A 20,946-nucleotide genomic window follows, 5' to 3' on the forward strand; every position below is an offset into this window, starting at 1 on the left:
GCTGCTCCGCGGCATGTGGGATCTTCCCGGACCGGGGCACGAACCCGTGTCCCCTGCATCGGCAGGCGGACTCTCAACCACTGCGCCACCAGGGAAGCCCGGTGGTTTTTTAATGTGATAAAGTTAGGAGGACGTTCAAAGATTCTCAACTGTCCATTTTCTCGAATATTGGAAAGCTTATAAATCTAGACAAAGCTTGAAGAGGTCTTAAATTATTTACTTGTAATCCAACTTTTTTAAGGCAGAGACTATTTGAATAAAGTATCCTAATAACACAAAATATATAGAAATATCATTTGTGTTTAAAATTTTAGAGTGTTAGCCAGTTTTACTAGAAGACAGAGTACTAGTCATTAAAGTTTGTAACGTGTCTTTTGTACATTTTTACTTTTATAAAAATACAGAATTAAGATGTTATGGTTATCTGTCATTGAATTGTAAAGTTTTAGTTTGGAAGAGATCTTAAAAATTCTAATCACCTTGTATAATCCAAATTATACATTTTATGAAAATATGTATAAAGCTTTTCTTCAGATTTTCACATTGTGCAAATGTATGTAATCATGATAGTATGAATGAAACGTATAGTTTTCCCCATAAAGATTTTATAATCAACTAATTAGACATGTGTGTTGCTAAGATTACTAAACAAATCCTCTTAAATTATATAGCCAATTATTTGAATACATAATTATAAATGATAAACCAATGTTTGCATTAGTTTTTTAGTATACTGAAAAATAATTTTTACTTTTTTTCTTAGATTTTTCAAATGATTAAAAATTGGGCTTTAACTTTGTTAAAGTACTTGTTATACTTAAGAAGTGAGGTACAGTATATTTTATTAACTACTAGACAGAGTTATTTCGGAGGATATGGATTTGACTTCCCTCAGGATCTACATGGATAAGAGAGACTGATCTAGTTGGCTTTGATAGATTATATGTGCCTTAAATTACTTTTTAAGGTTTTTTCTACCTGTAGTTATATATATATGTATATGTATATGGTTTACCCAAGGGTCATAATATGTATAAAATATATCTCTCCTGACCAAATGAATTTTATTTTTTATGTTTAGGATAAATTTATTCACCATACGGCTCCAGTTGAAAAATCACATGGCAGACTGCAAACCAGAACATCAAGGTCACAAAAGAAAAACTCCAAATCACCTGAGAGAAATAAATATTGCATAAATGCAAAAAACTACGAACAGCCTACAATTTCTTCAAAATCACACTCTCCATCTCCTTACACAAAAAGACGCATGTGTGAGCTATCTGAAGACACTAGGCAGCGGCTGGCGCATTTAAATCTGGGGCCCTATGAATTCAAAAAAGAAACAGATAAACCTCCATTTGTGATTAGACATGTATGTGTTCTCTGAAACATTTCCATTTGAAACTGATCTAATCTGTTCTTCCACTAAAATATTATTCTCAAATTTCTTTCAACTTCTAGCTTATATTAATAATTTTCTTTCCTGAACTGTTAGCCTAGCAATCTAAAATGGAAAATTAACTTGATAAAAGAACATTCTTTTGCAGCCTTTAAACCGGACAGAGATCAAGCTCCATTATGAATGCCATGTTAAATCCTCTCAGTAGCCATTTCCTTTCCTCTCATACAGTGGACCGTGTAATAACTTTACAAATTGAACTGAGATGTAATTGACATTAGTTCTAAAATGGCAGAGTAGGGTATTAAAAGAAGACCAAGTTTTCTTTGTGGAAAGGAAGACACCCTCCTCCCCCAGCCTTTTAAAAAATTATAATGGAAAAGTAAGTTTCTCTTGAAATTATGTCCCTTGGATAAACCTTATATAATGGATCTTTGAAGTAAATCTTTATTTGATGGGAAGAGGAAGGCCTTTGAAAGAAAGACTTAACTTCAAGGGTAACATAGTTTCTAATCTTTCTATATGGAAGCCTGTTTTGGTATGGTTTGAGTTTAGAGCTTGTGTCCATATAGTCAAATAGACTCTGGCTAATTTTAAGGGTCTATAATCATAATATTTAATAAAAGGCTTTCTCAGAATCTTCATAATTTCTTTAATTTTTATCAAACTATATTACCTTAAAAGTATTTCTTTAAGAAAAGCTTGCAAATTAATAAAAATTGCTTTATATAATAATAAACTTGAAGATTTAAGTGCTCAGAGAAGCAAAACAACTTTTTGAGATGTCTACGAAACACTTTCTGACTTTATCTCTAATGCATTTTTTTCCAAATTTTAAAACGTAAATATCAGTACAAACATGTAAACATGCTCCTGTGATGGTCGAATAGCTTTTTTAACATACGCCACCTAGAAGTTCAGATTTTCTTTGTGATACCTTTAAAAAAAATTTAGCTGTGCCTTAAGCAATATTTCATTCCATTTTCATATTTTGACTATGAATCCTTTATTATTGTAGCCTAAGTAATAGATTTTTTATTGTAAAAAAGAAAATTTATAATATAATGGACACTTTTAAATGATAATATTTTATTGAGATTATTGTGATTATACTTGTCTTATTCCTATAGAACTCGTTTATAGGTTCTGGTCACATTTTTTTGTTGTTTGAACAATATCCAGATATGTTTACTTGCTTGTTTGATGACAGTTTCAGAATGCCTTTAATTCTGTTTGCTCATAATTGCAAATTAAATTGAAAAGAAAGGACATGCTAAATTCTAATCTGAAGAAATATTAGCATTTTAATTAAAATGCCTATGTACGAAGATAACCAGGAATATTTTGAGCGTTAGCCACATAAAAGTTGCTTAGGGAAATAACTGCTCTTAAAATGTTTATTATTATGTTCATGTCACTGTTCAAAATAGAATAATTTTAATAATGCTTGGTATAAATCTTCACATTTTTATTTAAATGATTTCCCTTTCAGCTTTCCATTGAACAGAAAGAAATACATACTTCTAAGCTTATAAAATTGCTTACGTTATTGTATAGGACTAGATTTTTTCCAGCTGTATAAATGTATGCCTCTCTCAGCCCCATAGGCATTCATGATTTTAAAAGCACTTAATAAAATTGGTAACCAAACAAAATTTTAATTTGATACATGAATATGCAAAATGTAATACATTTAGGAAAGACATTCTAGTTTTACAAACACTGTATAAAAAGTAATCTTAAAGAATAAGAAGCCATTTCAAGAATCTAACTAGTACTCTCCCAAACTGGCACAACCATCCTATAAGAGTTAAACTGCATTCTTTGCTTTTTTATTTATGCAGAATAGGATTTTTTTCTACTGTGGTAAAATACTCATAACATAAAATTTACCATTTCAACCATTTTAAAGTGTATAATTCAGTGACATCAAGTATATTTATATTGTGGTTCAGCTGTCACCACTATCTAGTTCCAGAACTTTTTCATCACCCTAAGTGGAAACCCCATGCTCATTAAGCATTCACTCCCCATTTCTTTCCCCAGCCCCTGGCAACCACTGATCTGCTCACTATCTCTATGGACATACAGTGTTTGGCTTTTTGTGTCTTTTTTCATTTATCACAGTGTTTTCTAGTTTCATCCATGTTGTAGCATGTATCAGTACTTGATTCTTTTTATGACTGAATAATCCATTGTACATTTTGTTTATCCATTAATCTGTTGATGTACATTTGGGTTTTCAACTTTTAGTTATGTGAATAGTACTTCTGTGAACATTCATACACAAGTTTTCGTTTGAATACCTGTTTTAATTCCCAACTGCTTTAATACCCAGGAGTGGAATTGCTGGGCCATATGGTAATTCTATGTTTAACTTCTTGAGGAATTGCCAAACTTTCCCACAGTGGTTCCTCCATTTTGTTTCCACCAGCAATGTGTGGTGGTTCCAATTTATCCACATTCTCACCACATTCTCATTTTGTTGTTTTATTTTTATTGTAGCCATCCTGAGGGGTGTGGAGTGGTATCTCATTATGGTTTTTTTGATTTGCATTTCCCTAATGACTAATGATGCTGAGCATCTTTTCACATGCTTGTTGCCATTTGCATATCTTCTTTGGAGAAATGTCTATTCAAGTCCTTTGCCCATTTTTAATTGAGTTGTTTGCCTTTTTGTTGAATTCAGTTGTAAATTTTCTGTTATATATTTAGGATTCTAGATCCTTATCAGTTACATGATATGCAAATATTTTTTCTCATTCTGTGGCTTGTCTTTTCACATTCCTTTTTTTAAAGTTAAATTTTAAAAAATTGTGGTAAAATATGCACAATATAAAACTTACTATTTTAACCATTTTAAGTGTACATTTTAAAGTGTACACATTAAGTACATTCACGTTGTATAATCATCACCACCGTCTATCTCCAGAACATTTTTCATCTTGCTAAACTGAAACTGTACCCGTTAAACAATAACTCCCCATTCCTCTTTCCCTTCAGCCCTGGCAACTACCATTCTACTTTTTGTCTCTATGAATTTGACTATTTTGGGTACCTCATATAAGTGCTACCTAATATATACAGTATTTGTCAGTTTGTGAATTGCTTGTTTCACTTAGCATAAAGTCATCAAGGTTAACTCATGTTACAGCATGTGTCAGAATTTTCTTCCTTATTATGGCTGCGTAATCTTTTACATGTATATACCATATTTTGTTTATTCATTCGTCTGTTGATGGACACAGGTTGCTTCTACCTTTTGGCTGTTGTGAATAATACTGCTGTGAAAATAGTATAGAAATATCTATTCAGGGCCCTGGTTTCAGTTCTTTTGGGTATATACCCAGGAGTGGAATTGCTGGATTGTATGACAATCCTATTTTGAGTTTTTTGAGGCGCCACTATGCTGTTTTCCATAGTGGCTGCACCAATTTACATTCCTACCAAGAGTGCACAAGCGGTTCAATTTCTCCATATCCTTGTCAACACTTGTTACTTTCTGGTTTTTGATAATGGCCATCCTGATGGGGGTAAACTAGAATTTTGATTTGTACTTCCTTTATGATTAGTGATGTTGATTGATTTTGCATGTGCTTATTGGTCATTTGTATATCTTTTGGAGAAATGTCTTCTTAAGTCCTTTGCTCAACTTTTAATTGAGTTTTTTAGATTGAGTTTTAGATGTTTCTTTATATATTCTGGATATTAATGCCTTTTCAGATAATGATTTGCAAATATTTTCTCCTACTACATGGGTTGCCTTTTTACTTGATATTGTCCTTTTATGTACAAAGTTTTTAATTTTGGTAAGTAGAGCTGTCTTTTTTCACAGATTTATATCATTCTGACTTTTTTTTTGTTAGAAAATATGGATAACTGTTAATATCTTTTATTACTATACTCAGAATGCTGACTCCTGAACACAGCCAAGTAAAGACACTAAATTCAAAATCTATATGCTAAGGAGATAAGTAGTAAATGGCTAAACTTGTTTCTTAAATGTGGCAAAGTAAGATTTCCCTGTTTTTAACTTTGTAATAGGAAGCAAACTAGGCAATAAAGTAATGGACATTTCAACTATAAATCTGTTCATTTTAGAGTGGATTCAAAATATAATTAAAAATTTCTGGAGTTTAACTTAAATTTTATTTAAAAACAAACAGCAAAATACTCGGCTAAGCTCTGATCTTGGAACATCCTTGAACTGTATAGGCAGTATCATGTTAACTTGATGATAATGTGATCTATGTACCTCAATTGATTTTCTGACTCCATGAGACTGAAAAAAATATTTAAGCTCCGTTTTACATTGAAATCTTCCTTATTCTAGGTTGATCCCCCAAGTCCCAGGGCTGATGCTTTATTTGGATCTTCTGGCAGAGACTGTGAAAGAAATGGATGGTCCAGGCTGCACAATGGTTAGCTACAAGTTATCTCTCTTCATCTGTTTTAGTTCTCTTGGCTACATTCAAGTCTTTGTCTTGGCATCAATTAATAAAAACAGAATCTTGGCTGTATTGGAAAATATGGTATAATGCCACTTTTTACAACTTGTGGGACACCCATGTCGGTACTCTCTAAAAATAGTAGAATTTCTGTGCTGCTATAAACCATCTTCGTCTTTGAGATTCAAAACACATATTAGCATATTAAAGGCTATGATACCTTTTAGTAAAAAACAAAACAAAACAAAACCTTTTGTTTTGCTCAACAATTTCTAAATTTATTTGACCATGAAACCTTTTCCTCTCCTTAACATATATTACTTAGTTTATGGAACAGGCTTTGGGAAACACCGTTGTAAAAAGAGTTCAGGTTTATAGGTTTTGGACATACATTTACACATATATTTGAATACTTTCTCTACCACTTATTTATAAACTGGGCATTCTTGAACAAATCACTTTACTCTGATAATCAGTTTATTGAAGAATGAAGATAACATGATAAATATTACCATGTAAAATGCTCTAGCACACAGGGCACTTAATAAGTATCAGCTGTCAAAATAATACTTATTATTTATATTTCTGGAAAGATAATGTCCTTTAGGTTTAGTTTATAATATATTTTTTTTGATTTTTAGGCCTGGTCCTGATGGTTAGATAAGTTGTTTCTTAAGTTCAATATGAAGATGATTTTTATGAAGAAGATTAAATAGTATTTTATAATTAGAGATATGTAAGCGTTAATATCTGTAGACATTAGCTAGTCAGTTCACCAAGTATCCACCAACAGCCTTTAAGTTAATTTACTGCACACTAAAAAAAAGGCATAGAAAAGTGAGAGTGAAAAAATACAATCAACATGTAGTGAGCTCTGTCTCTTTTTGTTTCTAAACGCTAGTGTATAATCTGTTTTTAAAAATTGGGATATGAAACATTCTTATCTGAGAACTTGAAGAGTTTTTGCACATTTATTTTGCTTTTTTAGCACTAACTGGGAGATAAATGGAGTGATCAATAAGTCTTTCATACTCAGAATAGCAGATTATATGAAATTAGGAACAGATGTTATACTCTTGGACTTTCCCCTCCAAGGGATGTTTCCCCTCTTGTACTAAATTTATAGACATAGAGTAAATAAGCTTTCAGAACCAGAAAATTGAAAATAGCTTCAATATAGACATTTCTTTGGAAGATGTTTGTAGAATGCACTTAAATGTCTGATTTCCCTTGACAATTATTATGTATTTGCCAGCAGAACTGTTATAGTTTCTAGTAACTTCTAATCAAAACAGTCAGCTGCCTGTGTAGAGGTACAATCAGAGAGGTCAATAATGAGGTGCTTTTTTTTCTTTTTGATTTGACATAATTTCAGACTTACAGAAAGTTGAGATAGTACAAAGAATTCTCCTACACCGTTTACTCAGAGTCCACAAATATTAATATTTTCTTTTCCCTCTTCCTCTCTCTCTTTCTCCTCCCTGCCTCCATCTCTGTATGAGTATCTGTGTATAAACTTTTCTTGACAAGGACGTTGCCATGGGCTGATATGTGTCCTCAAAGTTCATATGTTGAAACTCTAACCCCCCAGTGATGTTATCTGGAGACAGGTCATTACCTTTGGGAGGTAATTAGGTGTAGATGAGTTTATGGAGTGGGGTCCTCATGATAGGATTAGTGCCCTTATAAGAAGAGACAGCAGAGGTCTTGCTTTCTCTCTCTCTCATGTAAGGACACAGCCAAAAGGCAGCCATCCTCAAGCCAGAATGAGAGCTCTCACTGGAACCTGGCTGTGCTGGCACCCACATCTCAGACTTCCAGCCTCTAAAACTATGAGAAATAAATGTCTGTGGTTTAAGCCACCTAGTCTATGGTAGATGACAGCCTGAGGAAACTAATACAGTTGTTTTCTTAATGTGATGCAAGTATCAAAACAGGAAATTAATGATATAATGTTAACTAAGCTATAAACCTAAGTCATATTTTGCCACTTGTTCTAGTAATATCTTTATAGCAAAAGAAATTCCACAACATACATAAGGTTCAGTTGCCATGTCTCTTTCTTTAGTTTTCTTTAATATGGATCAGTTTCTTAGTCTTTCTTTGTGTTTAATGATGTGATAATTTTGAAGAATAAAGGCCAGTTTTTTAATAGATCTCCCTCAATTTGGGTTTGTTTGATTTTTTTTCCCTCATGATTAGATTTATTCATTTTCCCCCAGAATACAACAGAAGTGATGTATTACTCTCAGTGCATCATGTCAGGATGTATGTGATGTTGCTTTGTTACTGGTGATGTTAATTTGCTCACTTGATTAAGATGGTGTCTGCTCGGTTTCTCCAGCATGAAGGTGCTATTTTCTTCCTTCCCTTTGTAATTATGGGAAGATTGAGACTATGTAATTCTCTTCGACTTCGACCCCTTTAGCATACATTGATGATTCTTGCCCAAAACAATTTATTACAGTGATGTTTACCAAATATTTTTTTAAGTTCCATTTTTCTTTATACATTTATTATTTGCCTTTTACTATAAAGAGTTTTCCCTTCTCATTTCTCTAATTTTAATGCCCCTATTCTTTGAACTACTTTTTTTTTTTTCTTTCTGGTTGGCAGTTGAGCAATTGTGCTTTGGTTTCTTATCAGCTATTTAAATACATATGTGAATTTCTTATGATAGACTATCTTACACATAGTGAATTTTCACTTATGACTATCTTTAATGAAAATTCTTCTTGAACATTTTCTTACCAAAGTATCTTGCCTAATAATTCTTAAGTTCCTATAGGTTACCATTTTCACCAACATTGATTTATTTAGTCCTCATAATAATGTGAAGATGGATGTAGCTATATTTGATCAGGAAGAGTGACAGAGGCTTAGAGAGGTTACGTGATATGTTGGAGAGCTACAGAATAGCCGTGTACAGTGTAGAACCCAGGTCTTCTAACCCCAACTTCCTTTCCTTTCCACCACTCTCCTACCACTTTTCCTACTTTCATTTAGGTGTATTTTTTTAAATAAAATTTTCAAATTTTCTCTGTCTGGAATTTCCTTGATATATAATTCTGATTGTAATTTTTGCAGTCCTTTTGAAGAAACTCAGTATCTCTTACACCTCAAGAGTATATGGAAGCTTTATCCAATCATTTGTGCATTTTAAAGAGGAAATCAAGAGCAACATCTTGGCCTTTTTCAATTTTGCTTAGGATTTAGGAAAGATATTAGACTCTGTCTCCCCCTTGGAGGAAATGTCTCTTATTCTCTTCATTTGAGTTTCTGTTGTTTCTGTTTCTGTTGTGAGTTTCAATTCTACACAAGACTGTAATCTTTTATGAGCTTCCACTAGTCCCTTTGTTAGATGGTTATTATTTTTATGTCAAATAAATTGGAAATAACATCCCAAATCCTAATAGGTCATATCTTGAGTAGACAGCAATAAATGGTAATATTTTATTCTTTTCTGAATAAAATGCATGTAGTCATCATGTATATACTTATCAGCAAAATATCTCATTTGTTTGTGTGCCTCCTTGTTTTACAGAGTGTCATTTTTAGGAACTCCTTTTTTGGTTTCTTTAATTCTCTATTATTTATAAAACATTTTTAACAGCCTTATTGAGGTATAATTTATATATCATAAAATTCACTTGTTATAAGTTTACAATTAAATAATTTTTAATAAATTTGCACAGTTGTGAAATCACTAATATCTATTTTTAGAATAAAAGGGGAGAGAGAGCATGAGTGAATGAGTGAGCACACCAGAGCTCAAGTGCAAGATCTGACTGTCTCTTCTTATCAGGGCACTCTTTCCATTATGAAGCCCCACCCTCATGACCTCATCTAATCCTAATTACCACCTAAGGGTCTCATTTCCAAATACCATCACTTTGAGAGGTAGGGCTTCAACATATGAATTTTGGGAGGACACAAATATTCAGTTTGTAACACTGATTTCATGAGATTATTGGAGAATCAATAACTAATATTGTGTTTTCTGCTAGCCACTATTCTAAATGCTTAATATTTCATTGATTAATTACTCACAGTAACCTCAAGAATTTTAGGTGCTATTATTTATCCTCATTTTACAGATGAAGAAATCTGAGATTTAAGGAAGTAGAGTAAGTTGTTCAGGGTCGTGCATGCGCGCGCGTGCGTGCGCGTGCACACACACACACACACACACACACACACACACACACGATCTAAATTAGCTCTTTTTCTTCATACTTTTCTTAAGTGTGACCCATTCATTAAGGCCCAGCTCAACTTCTTCCTCCTTTAGGAAGTTTTTCCTCATGGCCTTCAACTTTGAGAGATCTATCTCTGATATGACTTTTTAATAGCATTAATTGCCTATACCATTCTGATTTAGCCTGTTCTTTTATGCTGCTGTTATTCAACTTCGTATAACTTAACTAAAGTAAATTATAAGCACTTCCTGACCATGGGCTGTGACTTTTATCTCCTCTATCTCCTGCATTTAGAATATAGTTAAGTACCTAATTGTTGGTAAAGGTAATTAAATGTGAACATTAGGAAACGTCAGATCAAAGTAATAGCTTAATTTATAAAAGTGAAAGAAAATTATATAAATTTGTCTGAATTAGGATGTTTATAAATGGTTTGTGGAGAGCAGAAGACATTCCTGTGTTTTAATATATTGATATTTTGAATATTACATTAGCTACCAAAAAGAATATATATTATGTATAGAAACTATTACCTTAATTTTCAAAGTTAGCATGTTTGGAGAATTAGACTCCGTGTGTCCTTATCATTCTTTTATTTCTTCTGCTACTTGTGGCCATGTTGTACATTAGACTTTACAGAAGAGGAGTTAGGTTGGGAGTTAGTTTTATTTTGAATTTTGAAAAGCAGTTGAAGTAAGTTGGACCTTACTGAATTAAATGGTGAAGTTGACCTTGTGTGAAAGACATTAATGTTTCAGCTGCCCTCTATAATGGCTCAGGACACTTGGAGAACAAGCATCTTGTGCTATAAATGAAAGCTAATTGACTAAATATAGACTATCCTGGGTCTCTATCCATATAGCATTTTTTTTTCTGTACAAGGTGGTTTGGGAAGGTAAAATATAGACTGTTAGAATGTTTTTGACTGGAATGTATTAGCAAAGAAGTAGAATTGCAAATTATGGTTCTGATTTTCTTATCTATCAATATAACAGAGATGATAATACTTAAAACTTGACTCCTTCAAATAATGAGTAAAACCCCAAATCTGCATCTACAATGTAGTGTCTTTGGCTTAGGGAGAGATTGGGAATAGCTTTATAGTCCACTGTTGTAGATGCTATGCTAGGTACCTTTATAAATTGTATAATTTAATCATCACTATAACTCTCTGAGGTAAGGTAAGCATTGTCTTCATACTCTTAAAATGAGGAATGAAAAACAGATTAATTGTATAACTGGACCAAACTAACATGTATGATAAGTAGTGGAAGTTGAACCTGGCCTTGTTTGACTTACTATTCAATAGTAATGATGTTGATAATGCTGTTAGTAATAATAGTTAACATTTAATATCTAATGTAATCTTTAAAACAATATTACGAAAGAGGTACATTAGACCAGTGGTCCCCAGCCTTTTTGGCATCAGGGACTGGTTTCGTGGAAGACAGTTTTTCCACTGTGGGGGTGGTGGTGGGGTGGGGAAGGGGGATGGTTCAGGCGGTAATGGGGAGCAATAGGGAGTGGCAGATGAAGCTTTGCTCACTCACCCGCTGCTCGCCCCTCCTGCTGTGTGGCCTGGTTCCTAACAGGCCAAGGACCGCTGTCAGTCTGTGGTCTGGGGCTTGGGGAGCCCTGCATTAGAAACTTGAGGAATCTGAGACTTAGAAAGATTAGATAATGTGCCCAGGGCCATATTGGAAGTGCTGGAGCCTGAACTGTAATGCACATCTATTCGTCAGCAAGATCTGTACACTACAGGACAGTATGCTCCCGCCCTCTAAAGCTGGTCCTGTTTCCATTACGCTTACTTAATTCAAGCATGGACTCCAAGATTAGGAACACATGTAGTTTGGCAGTATCTATCAAATCTGTATATTCAAATTATATTTCATCATAAACTGGTTTGTCAACTAAAAATTATCTATTTCATGTAGACAAATTGGTTTATCAACTAAAAATTAATCTGGCCTGTATCAGATATCTCCTACTCTAATAAAAATATGATTTGAAATCACTTAATTGCTGAAGAACTGATACAGATTTTAACTTGTTGCTTATCATCTTTGTAACATTATTGAAGGATTTTTAAGATATTTCTGAAAACTGCTGTATGAAGTATAATCGTAGAAACAGAGTGATTGTAGGAAAAATCAAAGATGAAAACAAATTTCTTCTTTTTGATAGGAAATATTTATAGTTTCTTTTGTACATCCTTTTTTAGATCATTCTCATCTTCGCTGCTACCGACCCAAGGATTATAAGGTATGTAGTATAAATTGCAGAACAATAATTATCCTGGCTTTCAGATTAGAGCATTAGTAAACTTCTTATATGTATGATCAGATATTATCATATTCATTTAGTCAAGAAATTTACAAACAATAATTGTCATTATGGAATGTCATTATTTTGTGTATGTTGTCAGGTGGTAGGATAGACTTTTCATTGAGTGTCTTACTACAAATGTTTTGTGACTTTTGATTGTTCATTACTTGTTTGTGTATGTGTATATGTGTGTGTGTGTGTCTGTGAGAGAGACAGAGAGAAATTGGTTGCTACTTTTAGTGATACCTCACACAGTAGTATTTCTAAATTTCAGTCATTCGTAGAGCATCCTCATAATTTTTACAATACCTGCATGTAATTTATTCTGTTTTAAAAATTCACCTTGTTTTTATGTATTTCACCAGTGTAAATGAAAAATCAGTATCATATACTTTAAATGGATGATAGCCTTAAAAATACAGCAAAAACAAAACAACGTTACTAAATTCTGGCTTGAAAACTATTGCTTTCCAAAGACTCTGAGACATGTTCTCTTTTTCTTAAAATGAGATAAGCAATGATAGACAGGCATAGGAGACATACCAATAGCTAACTGAAGATTTCTGATTGAAAGAGAATTGAAAAGAAAATATATTTTTTCTTTTGGGATTCAGTACCCTTTTAGTGTATGTCCATGTGCTGTATAAAATAATCTTGTGTATCATCTAAATTCATTTTGGGTACCATACTAACTTATCTGCTATACCACTAGTAGTTCATGTTCTACATTTTGAGAAGTACTGCCCCAGAGTTTTTCTTTTCTGTCCCTAAGTGTAAGCTTCTTAATAAGAAGAGGCATCATAGTTGGGAAAACAAAACAAAACAAAAAACATAGCTTTCCTTATAATACCTTTGTTTATTTACTTGAAAACAGTTTATCCCATGCTTACTGGCACTGAACAGTATAGCTCTTTGCCATGCTTTGGTTGTGATAAAAGAAATATGGAACAAGCCAAGGCACCATGTGACTAAGGGGCCAGATCTACCAGAGAGTCAGAATCATCAAGGTGGAACTTTATAAAAGTTTATTCCAGGCCTACTAAGTTAAAATTGTTGAGACCGTAGACTAGAAATTTTTATTTTAAACAAGTTTCCAGGTGATTCTTATGCAACTATTTTGCTGTCTATCCAAGGATTGGTATTTGAGAACTACTAGTATAGACGTGGATATAGCACTTGAATAGAACCATTCCTTGTATAGCATTTGTATAGGGTCGTGCCCTTGCTTAAGGCTGTCCCTAGAGGAGTGTGGGCCTGGCATAATTCCCCTGGTGCAGACCTACCCTATTACGTGGAATTTATTCAAACACATACATGGGTACTGATCTGTGTAATATATATGCGCATGCATGCGCAGGCACACACACGCATCAAGAAGCATAATGTTTGTTGTCTTGCATGGGGCCCAGGGAAGTTACCTTAGTTGTAATACCTAAGGGTAACTAAGTTATACCTAAGTAATACCTTAGGTAACTAAGTTACCTTAGTTGTAATACCTAAGGGACAAGCCTATCTTCAAGTCATGTTTCACAAGTTTTATTTATTTTCTTCTTTATTTGCATCCTTGTTTTTTTTACTAATCTGTAAGTTCCAGAATGGCAAGGATCTTATTGATCTTGCTTATTGACAATTTCTAGATATTGTCTGATGTACGGTGTGGATTCCTAAAATATGTGTTGTGTGAGTGGATTATGAAGAGAAAACAAGTAAACCAGATATACAAAAGTATAGAATGGGGAGAAAAGTATAAAGTTTATAGGACACTAATCTTTATCCTAAGGTAACTATAATCCAATTCTACATTGACTGGTCCATTTAGAGGTAGGTGATATATTTAGAATCCTCTTTTCTAAATGAATTCTTTAAAAGAACTTCACTTCTATTCATCTTTAATATCCACCCACCCTCACCTCTGTATTCTTCACTTTTAGAGTTAGAGTAGAAGTTGATCATTCATACTACCTTTGTAAAGCTGTGCATGGTAAGTGAGCTCACAGGATTATTTCTGTATTGAAGAGATAGATTTTCACAGAAATACATATGCAGCATTGAACAGTGCTGTCTTTTCTATGAAAAAAATAAAGGGCTATTTTCTTATAGGCATATAGTAACTGGTAGTGGAACACTATAGGATTTCTACAAGGAGAAGAGTTATGAAACTAGGAGTGCTTGCAAAAATTTTTTAGAAAAGTGGGACTTGGCCTGAGTTCTGTTGAGAAATATATTCTGCAGAGGCAAGGGAAGAGAGAGAAGAATGTCTTAGGAGGAAAACCACATGAAAAAGCCTTGGAGTTTAGAATAAGTACATTGTCCTGGAGGCAGGGGGGAAACTACTGGTCTGGCTTGAGTGGAGGGCGTATATTGAGGGATAATGGCTATTTAACATATTTATTTTCTATTTTTCCTACTTCTTCATACCTATTATATCTGCCGCCTCCTTCTTTAAGATTTCTAGTTACTTGGTCATTAGCTGTTCTTTTGGCCAAAGTCACCTCTCTTCACCCTGGATGCATTATAATCAGCTGTTCTATAAATACAAAGTTCTCAGAAAAAGAACACACCTCTCAACCTGCCTCCCTATATCTTTACTGTTCCCTGTTTCTTTGTCCTTTCATTGCTAGGCATTCAAATGAATGACCCAGTGCAGCCAAAAATTAATTAGTTAATTAAAAAAAAAAAGCCTGGAAGTGAATTAAGTCACTTCTTATATTCCATTGACAAGAACTAGTCCCATCTAGAAGCAAGATGAGCAAGGTGGCTAGCAAATAGAGATGCTAGTTAGGCAGCTGTTTTCCACTGAAGAGGGGTCCTAGATTTTAGTAGACCACTGACCATATCTGTCATAGTCTGCCTATCTGCCACCAAATATCCCCTTCTTCCCTCACACAGAACATGCTTTTGTCCTCTTCCAGGAAAATCACTTGAAGTTCCATCATTCAAGTTCCACTTGAATCTAGCTTGAAGTTCAGGATCTTTGAGTGTTGGATAAGCCAGATCCAGATAGACTCCCTGTGATCCAGTGACCTGTGAACCAAGACAAGTTACTTCTCCCCTCCCTCACCTTCTCACTCTACCTGAACCTCATTTCTGGTATGTTTTGTTAGAGCAGGGATAGGTTAACTGGAAAAAAATGGTGCTCTTATTTGCAAAAGGGAGAAATAAAGAATGAAGAGCAGTTACTAGTCTACAGCAATGATAAACGCTCCTGGGCAAGCTTTGTGAACCTAACAGGCAGGTGCCCCGCTGCCCTGATAGTAGAGGAATGCCCTTTCTTTGACCTTACTCTCCATGGGCCCTGACTCCACCCTGCAGCTGGGTTTTCCATGTCCATTTATTATCCCACATGGCAGTGAGTTATCCTCTCTGAAATGGGTTTGGAGGATTTGATCTCTTGGGACTGCATAGTTTTCTAGCCCACTTCCTGCGGTTAAAAGTTTTGGGACCTGAGAGCTATTTTATAGACTTAGGCTCTTAAAGGCCAGGTTCTTGATTTCTTAGGCAATATAGACTTAGGCAAGTATCAACTTCTCATTTATTTGCTTGCAGTCAGTTTAATGTTTCAGTAAATACACACAAAGTTGTTTTCTTCCCTCTAAATATAATTCTGAAGTCTGATTTATTTCTTTAGTTCTTATGCCTTTTAATGGCACTTACCTTGAGGCCCTTTGAAGTAGGCTCAGATGGGAAGTAACCTCCTCAATCTGATTTTTGTCTTACGATTTCGTTTCTCTGTTTAAAAGTTTTAATGGCCCTTTGTTCAAAGATCAAAGCCTTTTTCTGTCTTAACCTTCTACATTTTGTGTCCACACGCAGTTGGCACTCACTTTTCCTGGCCCTGAGAGGCCCTCGATTACTAAAATCTTTCATTTCTGCTCTCAAACCAATCTCTCCTGAGCTCGTCATTCTTGAAATCCCTTGCTCAGTATAAGTAAAAGCCAACACACACTACATCTCTTGCCCTTTCCAGCTATTTTCCTAGAGGTAATAAGCTTGAAAGTTACGTGGTCTATCTTCCCAGCTGTTGCAGGCCACAGTTTTATTTTGCTACTGCATTATTGGATCTTAAATTTTCAATCCTCAAGTATCTATTCCCTTGCTTCCTGCTCCTGACTTACAGGCCAATGCATATTTAGGTCTATGTTAAGACCAGTACAGTAAGATACTGATTTCTGAATTGTTTGGGGTAATGCTATTTGCTCTAGAAATAAACCTACAAACTTCAGAAGGTTAATATAATAGAACTTTAGTTTTTATTCACATAATAGTTAATTTAGGGTGCCTCTAATCTGCGTACTATCTTTCCGTGCAGTGACCCCATTCTGTGCCTTCGCCTTACTCTAGAGCTTTGCTGTCCTCTTCACATGGTGGAAAATGAAGGAGAACCTGAAGAGGCATATCTCTTTCTTAAAAACCTTGGCCTGGAATTGACACATAACATTTTTACCTACACTCTGTTTGCCAAGAACTAATCAGATGGCCACACCTGGATGCAAGGATTGCTTCTCAGCAGTAATTCCGCTCTGGAGGAGGGAAAGATGAATTGTGATGGAAAGCTAATCATTTCTCTGTCACATCTAGAATGCCTTGTCCCTCTCCACTCCCAACTTCTCTCTTACCGTTAGGAAAGATGATATGACTGAAACTCTATTATGTTAGAAATAAAAAATTAGCAAAACTAGAAACTATCTCTGCCTGAATTCATGGATATTTCATGATGATGAGGGAGATAGGTAATAATAAAATCACAAAAATCAATATATACTTGGAACTGTGATAAATGTCAAGGGGGACCTGCATGCTAACTTGGACTAGTTATATATTAGGAGGATTTGATCTGGTGAAGGAGAATGGAAAAAGGATCTTGAGGACTGGTGATTGCTCTTGAGCTGAAAGTGAATAAGAATTTACTGTGTGAAAAGGAGGGAAGGACATGTGCAAGGGAAAAGGGGAAGTAGCATTTATAAAGGTTCAGTGGCTAGGCAACTAAAAGACCAGTGTTGCTAGGAGTGAAAGACATGGGTAGGTGCATGATATAAATTGAGGCTGGAGTAGTAGGTAGGGATCACATCTTTTTCGCCATGTTAGGAATTTTGATAGTTATCCTAGGTACAATGGGAAGCAAATGAAATTATTTTAAACAACAGGATGATGCAGTTGGATTTGTACCTTGCGAATATTACTCTTGATTGTAGTATGGACTAGGAAAAGAATGGATAGTAATATACAAGTTAGTAGGCTATTGAATAGTCAATGTGAGAAATGATGATGGATTGGATTGGGGTGATAGTAATGGAGGTCGATTGCAGTGGAGATATTACACAGATATTTAGGATTAATGTTGACAGAAAAGTAGACTTGACAAATGGAAAAGATATACGATGTTCTCCTAGAGAAGGAGTGTCAATATCATAAAGATATTCTTCTATGTAGGGTAATTCAAAAATTAACAAAATCTCAATAAAAATATCTCGAGGCATTTTTTTTTTTTTTTAATTTCAGGAACTAGGCAAAAATAGGCAGGAAAACTTTGAAAGCAGAGAGCATTGGAAGGGGCTTAGCCATGCAATGTTAAGAATGACTCTTATATTTCTAATTTTCACAACTCAGTGTTTGATGACACCATTTATTGGGATAGGAAACGTGCAAAGGGCTAGTTTAAAGTTCACAGAACTCTAAATTCTGCTGCAAATTCCTGGTTATCTTGTTTAGATGCTGGAGAGTGTCTGACTATTCAGCTCAGAAACAGACCAGAGCTTAAAAATCAACCATGTGGCACTTAATATGTATTCTGAAGGGGATTTAATTTTAAGAAGTCATTGAGCTTTTGTTTCTGGCAGGTCAGATGGGAATGAAAACAGACAGAAAGAAGGATAGAGATCTGAGGTAATGGAGGAGCATAGGACAGGAAATAAGAAATAGTGGGATAAAAGCCATTTCTCTCAATGGGATGTGAGGGTATCTAAACAAGACATAGTTTTACATTTTCACATTTTTAAAAATTTACCTTGGCCAGCAAATCTTTTACGGAAGCAATTCGTGGACTCAGAAATGTTTTGGAATTTTTGTTAGGCCAGTTAAGAAGTGCAGACCATTGCATGTGTAGGATTTTGCTCCTTTTTATTCTAATACATCTTTCACATGAACAGTTTTGTTCATATAAAAAACCGTCCAAAGTGGCCACTGTAATTCTAAAATATGCTTAGTGAAATTATGCTATTTGGAACAATAAGTGTAAAATTTTAAATTATAGTATAAATATATGTAAGATGATGGAAAGTTTGAATCTAACTTGGAGGGGGTATGGGCCTAACCTGAAACACAGGCATAAGAGTCTGGCAGTGTCGGTCAGTATGTTGCTTGTACACCTTATGTCTTGGGCCCCAACTTAGTGGTTGGTTTCTTAAATTGGAGACCTGATAAATCTGTAATTCTAGGAAGATGGAAGGTTTGGTAGTGATTTCTCTCAGAGGCGTTTTCTCCCATGACCAAAAAAAAAAAAAAAGAAGACGAAACAGAGGAAAGTTTTTATGATATTCTGACAAGTGGCCCAGGGCAAAGTTTCTACTAAGGATTTTAAAATGGTGTAATGAGAACATCTGAACCTGTCAATCCTTAAGTCTGGCTCCAGGATAGCTTTAGTAGCTAATGCCTGTTACTTCTCTATGATCTTCCTCTTACAGACTCAGAGCAAAAAGTGACAAAGAGAGAGAGACATATTAGTATTGTTAGTAATAAGATAGATTTCCGCCTGGGTTACAAGTTTTCAAATTTGACCAGATAATGACAATGGCTCTGCATTCCTACAAGCCAAAGTAACTCAGCATTTGGGAGCTTTAACAAAAGGAGAGCAGAGTCCAGCTTCAACAGGAAGATTCACTTACAGCACCGTTGTAGTTAGAGAAACCACCAGGAGGGAGACCCAAGTGTCTCAGAGGAAAAAACTATTTCTATTTAAGTTGAGCGTCTTAGATGTGGCAGCCAGGAGGGTCTGTTTAGATCTTACTGGACTTCCAGGGTTGTCAACTGCCAACTCACCGAGGGACCACCATGATAACTGAATGATCTGTTAATACCAAGCAAAGCAGAGCTTATGATTATGCCGTAAGGGAGAGCACCACCTTTACAGTCTTCGTAGTATCTCCAAAAGGTTAACGGTAGATATTTATAGGGTTTTGGGGTCTGGGCTCCAGTAGTTTAAGGTAAGGCTTTGAATGAGGGAATCTAATTAGCAGAGTTTGTGATATAAAAGTCTAGGATTAATGGACACAGAGGTTAGAGTCTTAAAGCAAGTCTTGGTAAATAAACAGGTATTTGATAGGGAAGGGATTTGTCCTATTGAGTGGTGTCTTGTCCTGAGAAGGGGACTGTTTGCCCAGATTAAGAATCTGTTGTTTTGAGAAGGGAGCTGATTGATGATTGAGCAGACTGCTGTTCAGGCAAATGATTTATGGGAAGGTCCTGAAGCAGATAGTGAAGCTATTTACTGGTTTATAGCAGTATTTTCCTGACAAGAATTTCCTGGGACTCATGATAAGGTCGTGTTGAGGTGGGCGGGCCTCAGTGTTTTGTTCTTTTAGCCAAGCCTTGTGAATGTAGGTGGTCTCAGTTCTCACACGTCTTACTAAGGTTATATACACTTTTCCACTAATGTGTTAACACATTGGTAGATTTATTCCAAGAAAGCTTATAGTTTTAGTTTCCATTGTAAGTGGTCTTTTATGTAAAATTACATTTTTATGTGTTTTACTGATGTATGGGTCTGCAGTACATTTTTGTATAACATTCTTGTCTCAGATATTCTTGAATTTTTGTAATAGAGGAAACCATATCCTCAACAATGAATCTTAGTTCTGCCTTTCACAGTATTTATTTGTCTTGACTTACTAGGATTTTCAGTACATTGTTAAGTAGAAGTGGTGATCAGGATGTGGCAGACATTTATTGCTCATTGGCTATTCATGTCCCCTCCCGTATTTTCAAGCCCTCTTGCAGGTGTATGGGGCCTAGTTCCAGCCAACGGACCATACATGTAAATTATGTGGATCCCTTCCAGGGTGCAGCATAGAAGAATTGACATGAACTCTCTCTTGTTATAGTGATAATGAGGTCTCATGTTCTAGATGGTACAACTATAAGTTGTTCAGCCTGTCTCATCAGCCCGGGTCCTTGGGTAATTTTGTGAAGTGTGATTCTCTTGCTAACCTATATTACCATAAAGCACAGGGAAAAATGAACCTTTATTATGTTAAGCCACTAATTTTCAAACTTAATTTGCTCTTGGAATGCAGCCTGATACGCTGCAGCATGAACTAATACTGCGTTGTCTTTATCCTGTCTTTGATAAGATCATGTCGAAGGTTTCACACCTATGAATGTTATTTGCAGTAGATTTTTGTTAGATATCCTCTAGCAAGTTAAGGAAGTTCCCTTTGAAATTCCTTGTTTGCAAGGTATGTATATGTTTTAATTACGAGTGGTTGTTGGATGTTATTGAATAATTTTTTCAGCATCTATTGAGTTGATAATGATTTTTCTATAGTGAATTAATAGATTTTCTATTGATAACCCA

At 34.9% G+C, this 20,946-nt stretch overlaps 1 protein-coding gene across 2 annotated transcripts in view; it reads left to right on the forward strand.

Annotated features, from left to right (window-relative positions):
* Window positions 1-20,946, forward strand: part of SPATA6 (spermatogenesis associated 6) — a 157,601-nt gene that overhangs the window by 65,710 nt on the left and 70,945 nt on the right. For both annotated transcript variants that reach the window (XM_012534469.3, XM_004273888.4), the window contains exons 7-9: window positions 1,082-1,375; window positions 5,736-5,823; window positions 12,274-12,314. In XM_012534469.3, coding sequence (XP_012389923.2) covers window positions 1,082-1,375; window positions 5,736-5,823; window positions 12,274-12,314 — 423 coding nt within the window. The remainder of the gene's footprint in view (window positions 1-1,081; window positions 1,376-5,735; window positions 5,824-12,273; window positions 12,315-20,946) is intronic.

The sequence above is a fragment of the Orcinus orca genome, chromosome 1, assembly GCF_937001465.1.
Source record: "Orcinus orca chromosome 1, mOrcOrc1.1, whole genome shotgun sequence".
Classification (NCBI taxonomy): domain Eukaryota; kingdom Metazoa; phylum Chordata; class Mammalia; order Artiodactyla; family Delphinidae; genus Orcinus; species Orcinus orca.